This window comes from Engraulis encrasicolus, chromosome 17 (assembly GCF_034702125.1).
Source record: "Engraulis encrasicolus isolate BLACKSEA-1 chromosome 17, IST_EnEncr_1.0, whole genome shotgun sequence".
NCBI classification, from domain to species: domain Eukaryota; kingdom Metazoa; phylum Chordata; class Actinopteri; order Clupeiformes; family Engraulidae; genus Engraulis; species Engraulis encrasicolus.
In genome coordinates this window covers 3495661-3514660 of record NC_085873.1, presented here as the reverse complement: position 1 = coordinate 3514660, position 19000 = coordinate 3495661, and the positions used below count along the sequence as shown (strand labels likewise).

Genomic DNA, 19000 nt, shown 5'->3' with positions numbered 1-19000 from the left:
AAACCAATGTAGCCAGGCTCTGCCCTCATAACGAAACATACACTGGTTTTATTCAAGGAACGGTGCCAGAGCCAACACTAGGCATAGGCAGACAGGGCAGTCGCCTAGAGCAGAATAGGCCTATGTCTTGAGGGCGCCAGTAAAACCAAAAAGTGCCACAAAATCAGAACTTCAACCAACATAAAACTTTACACTTCACATTAACAATGAATATTCATTATACACTCAGTAGGCCTATATACACACTCAGTATGAATGTACCTGTAGGTACTAGATCAGATGTGCTCAATCAGATGTAGGCCTACAATGCTATGTTTACAGATGCCAATTTCTAAATACAAGAAAAAGGAAAGAGGGAAAGGGGCAGGCCTAGGCCACCAGATTGACTAGAAATGGCCGAGAATGGAGGGATAATGGATACTATATCAGACTGCAAACATTGAACTGCTATTTGGGGCATGTTTTGGTTATTTACTCTTATTTCTACCCATTATTTATGAATTGTTCACAACATTATGCAGAATGGATTCACAATGAGTGTTGCTTCAAAATGGTCTAGCTGATATCATAGAATTATTGAGTTGGAATTGCAATGCGTTGATACAGTGATCCCATTATGGTTTTTTTTAGTAGTAGGCTATATTTTTCTTTCCCATCAGAATGGGCAAACACTGTTCTGGTGAAAGCACTGGTGCGCATTGCTTGCAGTATTTCTGACATTTAAAAAATAATGCACTGGTCATAGCAATCAGAGGGAGAAAACTAGTTGTTGGTTATTTTGTATGTTTTTCACTATTCATCCTGTAGTCTACCTCTTGTGTTCTACCGTTTTGAAAACCTATGGCTACCGGTACTTTTTTTTTTCTCGATGTGCGGTGCCAGGCACACGCTTACCATTGATTTAAAAAACGTCCCCGATTCCTACACGCACTCGTGTTCTCTCCTACAAGCGGACACGACACAGTCACAGACATACGTCTATCGTTTAACAAAAGTAACACACTTTCCCAAGCTTGTCGCGCAACTTTCCACTCGAATCAAGACAAACCACCCCATCAGTCCTGAGTGCGCAGTGCGCAAATAACTGAACTGAAACGAAGCGTATAGTCCGAGAAGATGGGCACAGACGTTTAGCCACTCAAAAACAAGCACACACACAACTGTTGCTGCACACTACTCCAGTTAGCAAAAATAGCATCACACAGTAGCCTACAACAAGCCTTGAAAGTGAAAGAAACACCGAAACGGCATTTATTGACCATGAGTCCACCCATCAGAACACTGTTTCCCAGAGCAAGACGTGGCATAAAATATTGGCTCTGCCAGGGATATCCTCCGTGACCCCTGTAAAATGCAACCCATTTTTAACTTATTTCTTAAATATATATCGGCAACAACAAAGTTAATATGCTATGATTACAAATGAGACTGTACATTATCCGTTGTCCGAAAGACAACTAGAGCCAGTTCTACACGTAGCCAGTCAAACGCGCTAAACTTTGAGGATGAAAGGCATGGTATTACGCATGGCATATCCTAGCTAGCTGCCAATGATAGCCGTCCCATTAGAGCTATGAATAATGTTAGTAAAAGTCACAATGCTTAAAAGGCAACCCCTTCATGAAAAGGACATCATGCGCAGTCGAAGTAAACTATTCATTTTTTTCTAACTATCCGCCACGGCAGGTGCAATGATAATGGAAACATACGTGTCCTACCTTCTTCAAGCTATGCATTCCATGCATATGCATTATTAGCCCATATTGGAATATCAGTCCAACTCATTTAATGATTGTCATTTCATGGCACTTTAAACATAGTATTACACTTATTCTTTTCTTTTCTTTTCTGCCATCAGCAACAATGTTGGCTATTTGTTTTTTTAATCTCTCGCGCTGCGCCGCAACCGAATTGTTGACCGCTCGTGTACTTTTTTTTTTTGGAACACGGAAGAACAGGGGATGACCCAAAACTACTGAGTGAATCTGTTGTATGACACCACCGGTGATGGCGCGTGTATAACTAAATCCGTACACCAAACACACCTCTCCTTCCCTTCTCATGACCAGGAGTGCTCTCGATTTGAGTTCAGTTGGAAAGTAAAAATTGTAAATTAATTGACATGAATTATAAAGACGGAAATCCGTCCAAACGAAAATCCAGTTGACGGAAATCCGTCATAGCGACGGAAAACTTTAATCCCTGCATAACATTTTATAGTCGTCCACTCCATAGGTGGTAAAAGGGCTATCCGGTCGAAGGACTGGAGCGCTGGAGAGAAGCAGGGCGCACATGAGCGCGAGAAGGATGTAGCGCACTGGACATGTACAATTCTCCTTCCCCAACCAATTGTTTGGGCACTGTTTGTNGGTCAGTTTCACGTAGGACCATTTTCTTGACCTCGTTTAAAAAAAATGATCATATATAATTTTAATATATTTACATAATATTCATTAAAAAATATCTTCATTATGTCTACTGTAGTCAATCAAACATTTCATTGTGGGCTAACCATCATTATTTGGAAATCAATCTCTACCCCTTCCATATTGAGAACCGAAACAGTGTTGACTACTGCTGTTGATTATTTCCACGTGTTATTTTGTTGTCTACCTCGCGTAAAGCCTAATTTCAAGCTGTCAATCAACCAGAAACGTGGATGTTTTAGCCGGTTTGCGTCTCTCTATGTCGCAAACTCAGGGGTGCGGTCTCCTTCCCGCCAGTTTAGAGAAGGTGTGATTATTCTAATTACGATGGTTTTCAGACGCTGGATTTATCAACAGCCGCTCGCTCTTACGATGAGATTGGAGAGGTACACATGTTTAGTAAATCTCACGTGAGCCTCGTCGTACGACAAGATCTGCGCTCATTTCTGCGATGGTTTCTACGCAAGTTTGATAAATGAGGGCCAGTGTGTGTGTGTGTGTGTGTGTGTGTGCGTGTGTATGCATGTGTACATGCATGTCTGTATACCATGTGTGTGTGCGTGTGTGTGTGTATTACCAGGGTCCATGAGCAGGTTGCTGGTCATGGCGTTCTTGAGGCTCATGTTGGAGCCCAGCTTGAGGGATTTGAGGTGGCTGTAGCGCCGGTTCAGGTAGACGGACAGCAGGTAGCGCAGGTCCAGCACCAGACACACCCAACGCACACGCTCAGGAGCTGGGCCTACTAGACCTACACACACACACACGCACGCACACACGACAAGGATATTTTCAGATCTGTCTGAGATACCAACAATAAACTGTATGCACATGTCAATTTACATCAGAGTAATTCATCTTAGTGAATGTTTAGTGGAACTGACACACACACTGGGCTGTGGACTGCACTAATTGCAAATCGTTATAACCGTGGGTGTGAATATATTTGCACCTGCGACAAAATTGGGCCCACTAGATCTACACACAAACCCACACACAGAAAAATGTACACTCACGCACGCACACACGCATGCACGCACGCACGCGCAGAAACACACAAGGATATTTACTGAGATGTCTCACATCTGGAACGAAGCGGAAATGCAAAACAACAGACTGCCTATACATGTCAATTTACATCAGAGTTATTCGTCTTAGTGAATGGTAAGCGGAACTGACACACACACTGGGCTGTGGACTGTCACTGCACTAATTGCAAATTATTTATAACTATGGGTGTGGATACCGTACATACACGGAATTGGGCCCATTAGATTAACCCACACACACACACCAACAGACAAATGTGCACTCATGCATTAACGCACATGCACGCACGCACAAATGTACACCCACACATACACACACATGCACGCACACACACATGCATCAACAGACAAATGTATAGTCACGCACACACATGCACGCGAATTCAGTACAAAGATATTTTCATAGAGAGATCCCACATTTCTGGCTCTTGCTTGCCTTTTGGTTACATTTGGTTTGGCACAGGTTAACTTGGTTTTCTTTGGATTTCTTTGGATCCACACATTTGTTCACTATGGTTTATGTGTTCTGTGTTTTCCCATGGCCTTGCTCCCTGTGTCCTATTCTGTATGTAAGGGGGTTAACTTGTTTTGCAGTATTGGTGTGGTAGACAGTAGCCATGTGTGTGTGTGTGTGCGTGGGAGGGGGGGTGTTACCCTGTTTGGCGGTCCGTGCGGTGCTCTCGTACACAGAGCCCTTTGCCGCTCCACAGACGAAGGGAAGCTGCAGGCAGGTGGAACTGGACTTGAACTCCTTAAACATGTTGGAGAAGGACACGCGGATAACCTGGCCCTCCTGAGAGAGAGAGAGAGAGAGAGAGAGAGAGAGAGAGAGAGAGAGAGAGAGAGAGAGAGAGAGAGAGAGAGAGAGAATGAAATACAGAGGGTGATGAATGAAAAACAGAGGGAGAGGAAGGAGAGAAATGGAGGCAATGAGAGGGAGCGAGGGAGATGACAAGAGCAGGGGTGATAGTGAAAAAAAAATCCTGAGCCTGAACTTTTCCCCCTGCTCTAACGACGACGACAAGATACTGCATAGTGACGTAACGTATGCCTATTTTGACACATTATTCAAACATTTAATAGCCTGTGTATGACCATTATTCAAGCCTGATAGTAGAAGAAAACCCTGAACCTGTAACACTTTCTGAGATAAGAATAACCTAATGGCTAATTATTATCAATGTTTTTTTTTATTTTTGCCAACTCCGTCAAGCCTGAAATCAGGCATGGAGCCTGAATATTTACAGAAAGAAAAAAAAAAGAGGTAGGAGAGGGACAATAGGAGGGAGGAAGGAAGGAAAAGAGACAGTGGGAAAAAAAGAGATCCTTCAACGTTGCAGGTTTTCACCTCCATGTTCCGATCTTCAAAGGCCTCCATCCCCCTCTGTTTGGCTTTTGACAACTACAGTATTTATTGGATATACAAATATTTTGAGCTACAAATACATCAAGCACTTAATCCATACAACTCCCCTCAATTCCTGTCTATCCTTTTCTATCTGCAACCACATCCATCCATCCATCCATCCATCCATCCATCCATCCATCCCCTACCTCTGCCACCACATCCAGGTGTACCAGGAAGTGTTTCCCAGGTGAGGGCCTGAAGAGCAGGTAGAGGTAGCGTCCGGTGAGGCCCAGCGACTGGCTGCTGCTCTTGGGGATCTGGATATAGTTGCTGGCCGGCACCGAGCCACGGATCCGGAACACAGAGGACTTAATGGTTTTATCCTGTAATGGGGCAAGAAGGCAAGAGCAATGGTTCAGAACCTGGAGTCAGTATCCAGTAGTTTGCAGACTTGAATTCCTTTTTGGCAGGTTTTATTCCATGGCAGAACTACTTTTCGGAAAGGAAAATAAAGGTCCTTGTACTGTGATAAAGGACTGAGAGTCCGAAACGTCGTGTTATTAAATTTTTGGAAGCATCAAACAGTGTTGCGGACCTTTATTTTCCTTTCAGTTGCCTTATTTTTGGTCCAGCACCTGTGCTACTGATGTGCATTCAAATTCTACATTCTCCGACTTTTTGGATAAAACTACTTTTCGACCATTGAGGAACACACACAAAAAAGGATTTCAAGTGTGCAGACTTGTAAATTGCTATCCTTCAATGGGGCAACAAGCGAAAGAAGCAATTGGCCAGAACCAGTTATCAGTACGTGAGCACTTTATGTTTTGTCTTGTAATGAGGAAACAAGGTGGCAACCGCAGATCATCTGTGGTGGTAACAAGGTGGCACATTTCAAACTATTCATTTTTTTTACAGCCTTTCAAATTTCCCTCCCTTCAGAAAACGTTTCTCCGTTTGCCCTCAAGACAGTCTGTAAACATGAAATTAGTGCACAGTATGGTACAGTAAGACCTGAGAGACTGGATGATATCCTCTTAGAATCTCTAGTAAGACCAGGCTAGGTCAGAACCTGGAATCAGTACCTTTTTGTTCACTTGAGCTGTGGTTTCAATCATTGTGTGTGTGTGTGTGTGTGTGTGTGTGTGTGTGTGTGTGTGTGTGTGTGTGTGTGTGTGTGTGTGTGTGTGTGGAGGTACCATGGAGGTGGTGACATCACCCTCCCGGCTGGCTTTCTTCCACTCCTCCAGGCGAACATGCTTGAAGATGTTGACGTAGGGATGCTGCCAGTCTACAGGTGGCATGGAGATAGACGGGAGAGACAAACCCAAAATAACATTTCAAGCTGAAGGAGCACATTTGCACTGGCACTGCCAATTGTCAAGTAAAAGCTACTATTTTGACAGGTCATAAAAGGGAGTGGATTGACTTGATTTACACTGCAAGGAGACTGGGTGAGGTGTGTAGTGCATCTACAGCGGATGAGGCGATTTGAGTCATGCTGGCCAGAATGAGTCTGGACGCAAAAACTAGTCATTACTCCGTCACGTGAATTGCATTACATTTCTAATCAAACACCAAGTGTAGCCTATTCCTGTTTACTGCAAAGACAACCTACATGCAAAGCGCTTTTACAATTTTCCACCCTTACCTCTTGAACACATCGCTCGTTCAAATGGACAAGAAGCTGAGAAACTGAAAATAATTCAGCTCAGCCCGGTGTGGTTTTGGACAATAATAATGTCTAAATGTCTGAATATGTAGCTATATCAGCTAGCTAACGTGAGGTTAGAAAAGTTTGCCTTGTTGGAGTTGCCGACGCCTCTGTGCTCTGTCAATACGCAAACGTTAGCGATAAACGCATACATAGGGCTACGTTGTCATCCTATGGATTTCTATTCGTGAAATAATCACAGCTAACACTTTTAGCTCTCAACACCACTCATGGTAATTCCCCAGTCAGTCTTCAGGATGATGATAACACAACAACAACAGCCTGTGCTCTCCCGCGACTCTGGCCGCCAGAGTTTTTCAACGGCAGTGCGTCAGCGTCTTACGTCGACACTGGCCTCTGGGAAATGTAGTGAAAATGCGTTGGCTATGTGTTGTTGTTGTTGACCATGTTGTGAAGGGTCTTGCTGCATCTGCACTGAGTGTTGATCTCAGAGCAAAGTTTAACCTAACAAATGTAATGTTGTGTAACAAAAACACTGTTAGCCAGATATTGTTTATGTTATACATTTTATTTCTTCATCAATTTAACAATAATGAAAACTTGTGGTAGGCCTAATACAAAATAGAAACACATAACACAACATAGCCAGGCTGTCTGTAGCTTAGGCCTACGTAGGTCATCGTTAAGCAACCCCAATCCCAACATACACAAGTTTTACCTAAAACCCCCGTTAAAAGGGACCCCCCCCAACACCTTTTTATGTCCTTCTTCTCTTTTCTTTTTTCCTTGGCACAATCACCATTTTACGTCACAGAGTGTCACACAAATTCCTTTATGATCTTGGGATTCCCCATTTGGAAAACCACAGCTGCTAAACTGCTATGCTCACATGTTTTAATGTTGGAGTCTGAACAACATAAGCCGCGAAACAAACTAAGAAAGCTACAAGATATTCACAAGATTATTTGCACCAACATTTAAGTTAGGCTACTTCTGATTACCTTTGTTAACAATTAGAACACGTGGAACATATTTGTCGACGGCAAAGTGTTACATGTTCCTCCATTTTACGACTGATAAAACTGATGAACAACACGAGTCACGACATCTAGTGTTCATGTCAACAGATGACAGAAATAGCACATGAAGGTAGCAAAAAGTACATGAATAAAGTTATTAGGCGAGGTGATGGCATCATGGTTTTTTTGTGCCATTAGAGGACGCATGGCAGAGACGTGCGGTCAGGGTAGGCAGGGTAGGCAGTGCCTACCCTGGGATAAATGTCTTAAAAATAAAAACTAACACGTGTTTTAAAAAATATTCTTCAGAGTTCACATACACAACAATAACAGTGATTCAGCATAAATTATGAGCTGTTTAAAGTACAGTATACGCAGGACAACGATCAAAAACCTAAGTAATCGCACGAAGCAAAGCGCTCAGGCTTGGGCAGGTTGCCGTGGCAACGCGCAGTCCCGGCTGGTAGCAGAGACAGGCTGCTGGTAGCCTGTCAAAGCAGAGCTTTCGAATGCCAGCCAGGCAGCCCGGTAAGGCTCGCTTTTCCTCTGCCTACCCTGCCTTCAGTGCTGTCAATGTAGAAGTTTGCGCATGCGTATTAAGTTGTCACATAGCTTGTCAATGGGACTAAAAGCAGAGCCTTTAGACTGTGGCGGGAGTATGTGAGCCAATCACAGCTGCCAACATGAAAAATTGTTACAATTCAGGAAGCCTTCCTGCTATAAGTATGATAGCAACAACAGCTAGCAAGGTACGGCTTGTTCAAACTCTAGCCGTACAGAAAACATGGCAGTCTTTGGCGTTTTGCCTTTATTACAAAAAAAAAAAAATCAGAGAAGGAGCAAGAAAGATGGTTCAGATGACAGGCAATAGCTGAGCCGTTTGCAATCGCTGCATTGTGGAAATATTCAACATCAGATGGGTAGCAGCTTCAAGTAGTTTGAACACACTGGGACAAAATATCTTCATCATGTCAACCACCCCGGGCTTTTAATGGAACTAACTTGCATGGAAAACATACTCGTGATTCTGCTTTAAGGTAAGATTCATCTAATTATTAAGCTGTGGGTAGCCAAATTTTAACATGAACATGCTCAAGTTTGTCGTGGTGCCTTTTGTTGATGGGCCAGGGAGGTGTTGACATTGAAGATTGGTTGTGCTGTGGACACGAATAGACTGTGTGTGTGTTATTATGGACGCGAGATTGTTTTTTGAGCGTACGACATGACTTCATTTTCCTAATTTATTATGATGATGACTTAATACGCGATGCCTGAGGTGTGTGGAGCCTGTTAGCAAGTTGACGTGCAGCCAAAGAAAGTAGATCTAACAAGAAGCGTCATTTTGTTTCTTTTCCGGTATCCACTTTATGTCGGGTGAACGCCCCTTTAGGAGACCTTCGGTTAGGAGACCTTCGGAGTCCTGAGGTTGAGAATCAATGAAGTCCCCTTGGAGCTGTAGATGGCGGTAGCACCCGTCGTGTGCAAACACCACGAAAAGAGAAGAAGAAGGAGGGACAACGCCCCCTTAGGAGACCGAATTTTGAGCACTCGCTTTTGCATTGAGTGGGCGTGTTTCGAGTCCTCTTTATTAAATATCCAACCTCTTTGGTGCAGCTGTGTTCTTTAGAAGTGCGCGGTGTACGAGATCAACGTTGGGCTCGCTCGAGTGACTGGGATGGGTGCTCACCTCACTCAGAAATTGACTTGATTTGAAACACCGTGCACAACCGTTGCTGAAGTGTTTGAGAATACAATCACGCACAAGAATGAGTCTCAGAAGTGTTTTCGTTGGTTTACTCGATGGAGGCCTACCAGTATTTACTGTCTGAATGCACCGCTCATGTTTGTTGAGTTCGCAAGCAACCCGCCCCCTTGCCAACTTTCCTTCTTGTCTGAGTGTTTGATTAGCAGCACAAAATGCGTCAATGAAGCCGGAGCTGTTACCTAGGTTGGTTTATTGCTAAATGTAAATCGTTTCCCCTCACATGCTATGGTGTGATTAACTTTGGTGAACTAGACATTTTATCTTCTAAACAAAGTAGGCTACACTGCCACCCTGCATCCTCCATGTGACACACCCTGGCATTTGCAACAGAATAAACAGAAGAGGAGTAAAGTCAACTGCTAAAGCCAAAAGTTAAAGCTTTCCCCCCAAAATGCTGTGATGTTGTAGCTTTCTAAATTATTGTAAAATGTAGGCAGAGTGTACAGAGTAGGCTATGGGTCCTTGAGCTACCAATTTGGCAATTTGACAAAAAAAAAAGTCTAGCTGGCCTTTTCAACAAATTGAAATTATGCATTTTCACTTATTGTTTCAGATGTAAGGTCTACTGACAATGTCCATATGTCTAATAGTTTAGCCTATTTACTTATTTAGTTATTAGAGCTGTGGTGGCTAAGCACTGATGGCATTTTATCTTATAGCCTACTTTATATTTACAGTATTTAGAGAAACATAGGCCTACTAATTTGTTGCACATTAAAGACCTTATCAGCATACTAGGTGAATAGGCCTAGTTGCCGATCCAAGGTTGTGGCATAAGGCATGAAAGGGGACTATTTGTTCAAAGTTTTTAGTCTTTTATAAAAGTTTCTAGCTGATAGTGACTCTCCAGATTTGGTTAAAATGCAGGAAATTGCATCTAAGAAATACATTTTTTTCTGGTGGAGGACCCCCAGACCCCGCGCTAAAAAATACACAAAAAATATGTATTTTCTATATTTACTGCCTACCCTACCATACCCCTCACTGCACGTCACTGACGCATGGTGATTGGTTGGTTCAACAACTCTCCACATCTGTGTTTTATTGGTCCTCCCAACACGTCTGCATCCATCGCCACCATCCTCTCAAACACTTCTGAAGCTCTGCCTTTACCTACAGTAGACAGACAAAACACACACACACACACACACACACACACACACACACACACACACACACACACACACACACACACACACACACACACACACACACACACACACACACACACACACACACACACACACACATTAAAGCAGGGGTGGGTGCAGTGTGCAGCAGTGACATTGGGAAGGATATTGACTTACGACTCAGTCACTCACTCACTGACTGACACACGCACAAATATAGGCCTACGGGTGCGCACAAACCTCTTTGTTTGAATAGCAGTAGAGTACTGCGACCAGGAACCCCTGCCGACAGAGAGGAGAGGACAGTGATTATGATTGCAGGGCACTTTTTAGGAGGATAGAAAGAAAGACTAACTCTGTGTGTGTGTGTGTGTGTGTCAGGCTTGTACAAAATTCTGAATGGAAAGAATTTCAATTCAAAATAATGCCATAATACGAACACTAGGTGGTGCCATTACCTTGAATTTCTTTGAATTTAATCTACACCACCCATTTAAAGTACATAGAACACCACCACCTAGTGTTCGTATTATGGCATTACTTTGAATTGAAATTCTTTCCATTCGGAATTTCGTACAAGCCTGGTGTGTGTGTGTGTGTGTGTGTCAGGGATGGAAATAAGCACCCGTCCACCTGCCAATGACGGGTACATTTCAGTGGTGACTGGTAAATTTTTCAACCCACCAGTCACTTTTACTGGTAAAAATGGCTAGTGACTGGTAGATTTTAAAATCTACCTGCCACAGTGACTGGTGGGGGGTAAAAATTAAGTTCCACCCCTGGTGTGTGTGTGTGTGTGTGTGTGTGTGTGTGTGTGTGTGTGTGTGTGTGTGTGTGTGTGTGTGTGTGTGTGTGTGTGAGAGAGTGTGTGTGTGTGTGTGTGAGTGAGTGAGTGAGTGAGTGAGTGAGATTATTGTCAATGTCTTATTTAAATGTTTTTAGTTAAACTGCACATTGGAGACTGGTCAAATGCAATTTCAAACTTCTGTGAGAACCCTGTTACATACATTTTTGACAATAAAGTACTCTTGACTTGATATGATGGTGCATGTGCGCGCGCACACACACACATACATACACACACATACACACACACACACACGAGCCCAGTCTCGGGGAAAATCAACTGTATGCTTCGTGGTGCTGCTACGATATAGCCTCATTTTTCGTAGTTGGGCAACGGACGCTGTCGTCGAAAGTGGGTGAGAGAGAGGATGAGAGAGAGCGAGTGAGAGAGAGAGAGAGACCACCCGAGCAACGTGCATTCAGGGAGGGGAGCGCTTTCATTGTGTCAGCTTCATGCCATGTCTCCCTTCCTCCAACATTGTCCTTAACCTTAACCCTAAACCTAACCCTAATCCTAACCTTAACCCTAAACTTAACACTAAACTTAACCGTTAATCACTTGTTTGAAATGTTTGATTACCGTTGTTTCCAGTTAGCCTTCACTCACGCTTGATTGTTGACGTCCGTCCACATTATTCTTCCCCCCAGAACCAAATTACCCCAATTGTCAGTTCCCCCTTTCGTCACCCAACCACGAGAAACGAGTCTATTCGTAAAGGCACCATGAGTTGATTTTTTTCTGTTTTTCTTGTAAAGATTTCACGAATGGCCCGAGTTACGGTTGCACACACACACACACACACACACACACACACACACACACACCAGGCTTGTACAAAATTCCGAATGGAAAGAATTTCAATTCAAAATAATGCCATAATACGAACACTAGGTGGTGCCATTACCTTGAATTTCTTTGAATTTAATCTACACCACCCATTGAAAATACGTAGAGCACCACCACCTAGTGTTCGTATTATGGCATTACTTTGAATTGAAATTCTTTCCATTCGGAATTTCGTACAAGCCTGATGATGACCCAATTTTGGGCCCCCTCTCTCCCTTTGTCCAATCTTGTCAGCATACGTGTGTTGGTTCCCCTCACCTGAAAGGAATTGAGGAAAACAGCCACAAAGACTTTGATGAGTCGCACGATACCACTCGTCTGCTCATCTGTGGCGAAGATGAAGACCATCTCGTGCACCCCAAACAACGGGATGAGCGTCAGAGTGGCCTTGGCCAGTCTAAACATCAAAAGATGTCATTTGTGAAAAACAAAGACACGTAGCACCTAGGCAGCCAGTTTTACAAATGAAGACCATCTCGTGCACTCCAAACAGAGGGATGAGCCTCAAAGAGTCTTTGGTCAGTCTTAACATCACAAGATGTAGACAAAGAACAAAGACACATCATAGCACATGCAGACAACCAGTTGTACAAAATGAAGTCCATCTCATGCGAGTCAGGGGCCGGTCTCGTCATCAAAACATAGACATTTGTGAAGAACAAAGAACATATGCATAGATTGGATTAGATCAGATTAGATAAAACATCATTGTCTGTCACACATGAAACAGAAAATTGTCTTTGCGTGGCTCCCGTCATTCTCACAGACATAAGACAAGACATGTCTTCTTCAAGACATATAATCTTTTGTTGAGTAGGGCTAGCTGAGGGGATGGAGTATTTCTTATATCTGTTTTCGTGTGCTCGTGGTACATTGAAGCATCAACCTGATGGAAGTAGTTGGAAGGAGTGATGGAGGGGGTGAGAGGGTTGTCAATGGCTACGTTTCCATGAGGCATTTAGTTCAGAATTAACTCCATTTAATTCTGAATAAAGCTTAATTCCGCTTTGAAAACGTCATGTAAACACCTCTTAATCCAGAATTAAAGGAATGATCAAAGTAAACTCAACAGAACTATTTCATTCTAAATTATTATTTCTGAATTAAAAACACCATGTAAACGTAGTGACTGTTGTCATTAAGTGACATTCGGTTATGGTAAAGAATCTTGAGACTTGACTTTCCAACAATAGGAATGACTTGAGACTTGACTCGACTTGTATACTATTGACTTGAGACTTGACTTGACTTGACAGTTTTAGCTTGCAATGACTTGCAATAGCATTCCAAGTCATCTGAATATATCAGGTTTTTTGCATTTGTGTGTGAAAAAAATGCATGAAAGAAAGAAAAACGATTTACCCTTAAACAGTACCAGTAGGCCTACTATTTTGTTTAGAACCCCTCACAAAAAGCGTCCATTGTTTTACTGTAACCATGGTTTTACTGTAGTAACCATGGTCTCTCTATAGTACTCTGAACCATCCATAGTATCACGCCTGTTTGCAGCCGTTTGCAGCCGTGGTGTAATGGTTAGGGAGTTGGACTGAAGATCACAGAGTTGCAGGTTTGAATCCCACCCTTAGGCCTACCTCTCCCTACACCTCAATCCATGACTGAAGTGCCCTTGAGCAAGGCCCCTAACCCCACATTGCTCCAAGGACTGTCACCAATATGTGCGTTGGATAAAAGAAGCAGCAACTAAGTGTAATTTAATGAATAATGATAAACCGTGGTAAAACCATGGTTAGTTTTCAGAGTAAAACCATGGTTCATTTTACAGTTAAACCTAGTCAAACCAAAAACCATGCCTAACCATGCTCAAAAAAGCATGAAATCATGGTATACCATGGTTGATTTTCGTAAGGGACATGACTGCCGAAGGGGGACATGAGGTAATGAATTTATGACCAAAAGTAATTGTCAATATTGCACATCAAATATTAGGTGACTTGTTAAAGGGTTTATGAAACGAAAACAAACGGTCATTCCCATTAAAGCCTTGTTTTTTCTGATAGCATTGATGAGACTTTGAACCCAATCATCCTGGAGGAACTTGTGAAAATGGCAACTCAAAGTGTGAATTCTGTGAAATTTGGTTTGACTAATGAGCTGGGCTGTGACATCAAAGAGGAGAGTCCCTGGTTTGCTAGTATGGCGATCTGAGAAAACAACACACATTTGATGGACCCACATCTTATAAAGGAACCAAAATTCTGATACAAACATCAGCGTGTCGAAAAACCACACATCCAACCTCATGAGAAAAAAAAAAACAGCAGCACAAATCTATTTCAGAGGCACTGATACGTCTGCAGAAAGTGACATGTCTGACAGGCGAAGTGACGATTGTTGACATAGCCTGACAGTTCGTTTTGTTTATGGTTACGGTTGCTAAGGGCGCTTTGCCATGACCCAAAGATGACATGGCGTGTGTATTTGTTGACAAATGTTGGGCATTTTGTTTCAATTGCGCGATATAGTGTGATTGAAATGCATGTAGGCTACATGCAAAAATATCATCAACTAGAGAAAAAACAGAGGTATTAGGCCGTTGGAAAAACACCCTATATAGCCTGAGTCCTCAGCATATTTTTAGCGTTTATCATTATTATTATTTTTTGTGCTCAAAGTCACAGGCGTCGCGTGTCCCTCAGCCTGACTCTGAGGACGAGGTGTGTCCAAACATCAGCCACACGTGCACCACAATACTATAAAACAAACAATCAACGCTTCAAAGTAGGCCTACACTATGTGCATCTCCGTTTATTCTCTAAGCAGTAGCCCAGTCTGTGAGTTGGCTGTCCTCGACCGAGAGCATCACGCTAATGCGCAGATATCCTCCCAAAACCAATTTATTGACCAGTTGAATGGCAATCAACAAAAAGTGCATATCCCGAGAGCATTCGCATCGGTTTGGCATGTAATGTGCATTACCCTTTCCTGAAAACAACATACAAAGCAGATGGACAAGGTAAAACGAGTAGCCTAAAGCAAAGCAGTGCACTCACCTGTCTTCGTGCCCGAGCAGTTACAGGGGCAGTTTCAGTCTGCACGCCGGCGATGTCAATTGTTGGAACTGCTTGAGGCAATAGCATTCTCTTCAGTTCAACCATGCCCGCGATCTCCACATTTGTGGTGAAGCACAAGGGGTGGAAATGTGCCGAACAGAACAGTGACCACGAGCTTGCTTCAAAACCATGCATTGGATCCACAGAGCCCTAGCTTGTTTTAGCCTTCTCCTTGTCGGCCACAGTTCCATCATTCTTCACAGAAGGGAACTTGTGCAAAGATATTCCTTCTGTCAAGTAGCCATTTTTGCAGCTGGCACCGTTCGGCCCTCCAGCAACACACTGCTTGACACTGCACTTTGTTTTGGTACTAGCTGCCATTGATCTGAACAAGGTGGAATGAGGTGAACTCTCCCCTTCTACGTCACGCATATCATTTGCATAAAATTTGCATGTCACGAAAAAAAGTAAACATAACACTTTTTGGGAACGTTTTAACATGACTTTTAGGACAAAATATCACCCAGACAATATCCCATTTTATTCACAAGGCTTAGAACTTTCAGAATCTGTCCTGGAAATGTTCAAATTCCTTTACTTTGTTTTCGTTTCATAAACCCTTTAAGGACTTGGAAAAAAAAGACTTGGACTTGGACTTGACTTGGCTTTGACACGACTTGGACTTGGACTTGACTTGGTCAAGTGTGTCTTAATTTGTGACTTGACTCGGACTTGATTGGAAGGACTTGAGACTTACCTGCGACTTGCAAATTAGTGACTTGGTCCCATCTCTGGTAAAGATAGCCCAAACAATGTCAACTTTTCATGACCATAAATGGATTACGACATTGTAATGTCATGCGTATAATGCCGGTGTTACCAAGAAACATATCTTACTTAGCTTGACTGACTATTCTCACCTTAGTTTGTAGTCAGGGTATCGCTGTTTGTTGTCAGCTCGTAACTTAGACAGGATCACTTTGAGGATCTTCATGAATATCAAAAAGTTCACCTGCAGATAAACAACCAGTCCTGCAAATGACTTGAGTAGGCCATGCCTGTTGAATGTTGAATTTTACTTTAAAACTCAGGAATTTTATAAAGACAAACACAGACTACTTTGGTTAGTGACAGGTGTGCAACTAGGGAAACACACTGTTTCAAAAAATCCCCGTCAATACTTGTGTGATATCAGTCTGTCCAGTTAGGAAGCAACTCATCATGATCCCTTTTGCAGTTTTATCACACAATGGATATTAGAGGTGATAACCAAAATACACCCCAAAAAATATTTAGTCAGGTGGTGTGACTGACCATTCCTCTTCTGGCATTATTTCTGTCTGTTTTTTGGGCACATGTAGGGCACATGTTTCATTGGGCACTCTGTAGGTACAGAGCTGAAAAAAAGTTCAGCATCCCATGTCATGTGCAAAGAGCTTGGCCTATAAATTCCACTCGCCACAGACACATACTTTCTCATTCCCAGAGGAGAATTAGCACTGACAACCTGTCAGAGGGACAGACGACACATCTTAAAACAAATGCCCATTTGTCAACAACTAAAATCTTATGCCTAACCCCTCGCTCACATGGGCAAGGTCCATGAACGGATGACGGTGGGCATGTCTGAAGGAATGGAGGTTGCCATCTTTTTGTGTGTATACTACACGCAGTCTGATTGCCTGACAGATCCATCGCAGCCTAAAAAGTTGAAATTTCTGAAGTGTTTGGCGGAGTCAACGGGGCTGGCAGAAACTGACAGCCCCAGAATGCACTGCACGTCCGCCCCATGCAAGGTGAATGGGAACAGTCAACAGACAGTGCCCATCTGAACGAAGGGTAAGAACCTAGATTCCATTTTTAGAGAGATGGACATTTACCAGAGAGACAAACAGTATGGGAACTCGGATAATCCACCAGTAGTACATGTTTTCATTAATGGCCCAACACCTGAAAATGACAGAACAGAGAGAGAGAGAGAGAGAGAGAGAGAGAGAGAGAGAGAGAGAGAGAGACAGGGAGTGAGACAGAGACAGAAAATACAGAGGAGACCGATTATCAAGATAAAATGTTACATTTTTACAACCAGAGCACCAATCCCTAAATTGTTACTGTAATACCTGACATTCACAATCGGCACACCAGGGCTGAAGGGCCCAAAAATGGGCCTTGCATTTTTGTGCAGCCTCCTCTAGATTGTGGGCCAGTGTCTACAGAACTGCCCTGTATGCCAGTGTAACGACCCACAGAGACAAGACAAGAAGCCAAATAAAGGGGGGGTTTATTTACAGCACTCATTTAATTTGCATATGAACATCAGCACAGGGAAAATCTCTCTCTCTCTCTCTCTCTCTCTCTCTCTCTCTCTCTCTCTCTCTCTCTCTCTCTCTCTCTCAGCCAGTGGCATATAATGATGGTGGCAACTGGTGGCGTGTAATGATGCCTTCAGGATTCTCCTTAACCCCTTTGTGCAGCGCCTATGTTATGATCTTACTGTCAGCAAAGTTGTAATGTCTATGAAGTGAAGAAACTCTGGAAGTGAAGTGCTCAGGAATTGTTGAAAAAAATCTCGAAGGTGCTCTTTGGTGTGGGGGAAAAAAACAATGTCTTATCAAAAAGGGAGTCCAAGGCACTCTTCTTGTGCAAAAAATGATTAAAAAGCCTTTATTTAAACATGGCTATTTGTTTAAAAACATGAGGGCAGAGACCCACGCGTAGCTTGAAGAAGGCTCTGCACCGCAATGCGAGGGTCTCTGCTTTTTAAATTAATTCATCAGTTAGTTAATGCTCTCTGTAATGGCATAGCAATGTTGTTATGATGTAGTTTAGTATTTTCAGCAAATAGTGAATAGGCCAGCCGGCGACCCCATCTGCACAAAGAGGCTACGCTCCCAAGATGGACAAGTGCTAGCACTTAATTTGTCAATTGTGGTGGCCCCACTTTTCATGCACTGCTGAGACAATGGTATAATGGTGCAATCCAGTCCCAAACCATCCTAGTAGGAGATCGTACTTATCCAACCTCCTACTACAAAAAATGCTCTGGAACACCAGTCGAAGTGGGAGGTCCAACTAGAGAAGTCGGGGTGACTCGCACTACTCCCACCTCAACAAATCGAAGTCGGATGATAATGGCGGCCCCCATGAAGCTGTTATTTAAAATGTCAATAAACAGTGAAACTCCATTTCTTTTCTGTGCAGCTGTTCCAAACACAGCCATCTTTACTCAACATAATCTTCATGTTATTACATGATATTGCGTTAACATAAATGTAACATATGACAGAGTAATAACTATTATGGCTCTTTTGGCTTGTATCAGAACACCTCGCTAAAGTCAGCTCAACCGTGGCGGTTGCTATGGTTGTAGAACTTCCACTTCAACTGAAATATCCAGGTAGGATAAGTGTGATCGATCTCCTTCAAGGATGTAGCCTATTGGGACTGGAATGGGCCATAATATCTGCACTTTCTGATACCAGGCAGAGTGATACAAGATATTTCTCTGAATTGTGGAAGCACTGGTATAGATGTCTGTATGTATTCTAATGACCTGTTGTTTGTAATGTACCTGTCTGTTGTGTTTGCTGTCTTGTGTGTTTTTTTTTTTTAATTAATGTGTTTTGTATGGAACATTCTGAGTCTGTAATAAAGCTTTCAATTTTCTCTCTCTCCGAGTTACCCCCTATGTCTTGTGAACTTAAATGGAACATACGAGGGACACGATTGTCAGCGATTGACAGTTAGGCTACATAATAAGGACACAGACAAAAGTGTCCTATGGATTGACAGATGGATGGGTGGAGGATGAAAAGGTGTGGAGATCGATGAGGCTTTGGTATATGTATTGTTCTACAATGCTTGTGTGCTTAAGCCAAAGTGGTTCC

At 42.9% G+C, this 19000-nt stretch overlaps 2 protein-coding genes across 2 annotated transcripts in view; both read right to left on the bottom strand.

Moving 5' to 3' along the window:
- The window catches only part of wdr90 (WD repeat domain 90), a 77474-nt gene extending 70641 nt beyond the window's left edge, over positions 1-6833 (bottom strand). The window contains exons 1-5 of the mRNA XM_063221440.1: positions 6472-6833; positions 6020-6111; positions 5027-5203; positions 4127-4265; positions 3004-3174 (exon numbers count right to left, since the gene is read on the bottom strand). Of these exons, the coding sequence (XP_063077510.1) occupies positions 3004-3174; positions 4127-4265; positions 5027-5203; positions 6020-6111; positions 6472-6484 (592 nt within the window). The 5' untranslated portion in view covers positions 6485-6833. The remainder of the gene's footprint in view (positions 1-3003; positions 3175-4126; positions 4266-5026; positions 5204-6019; positions 6112-6471) is intronic.
- Positions 6834-10305: 3472 nt separating this feature from the next.
- The window catches only part of LOC134467598 (glucagon receptor-like), a 24662-nt gene continuing 15967 nt past the window's right edge, over positions 10306-19000 (bottom strand). The window contains exons 9-13 of the mRNA XM_063221439.1: positions 16994-17063; positions 16034-16125; positions 12361-12499; positions 10650-10691; positions 10306-10392 (exon numbers count right to left, since the gene is read on the bottom strand). Of these exons, the coding sequence (XP_063077509.1) occupies positions 10321-10392; positions 10650-10691; positions 12361-12499; positions 16034-16125; positions 16994-17063 (415 nt within the window). The 3' untranslated portion in view covers positions 10306-10320. The remainder of the gene's footprint in view (positions 10393-10649; positions 10692-12360; positions 12500-16033; positions 16126-16993; positions 17064-19000) is intronic.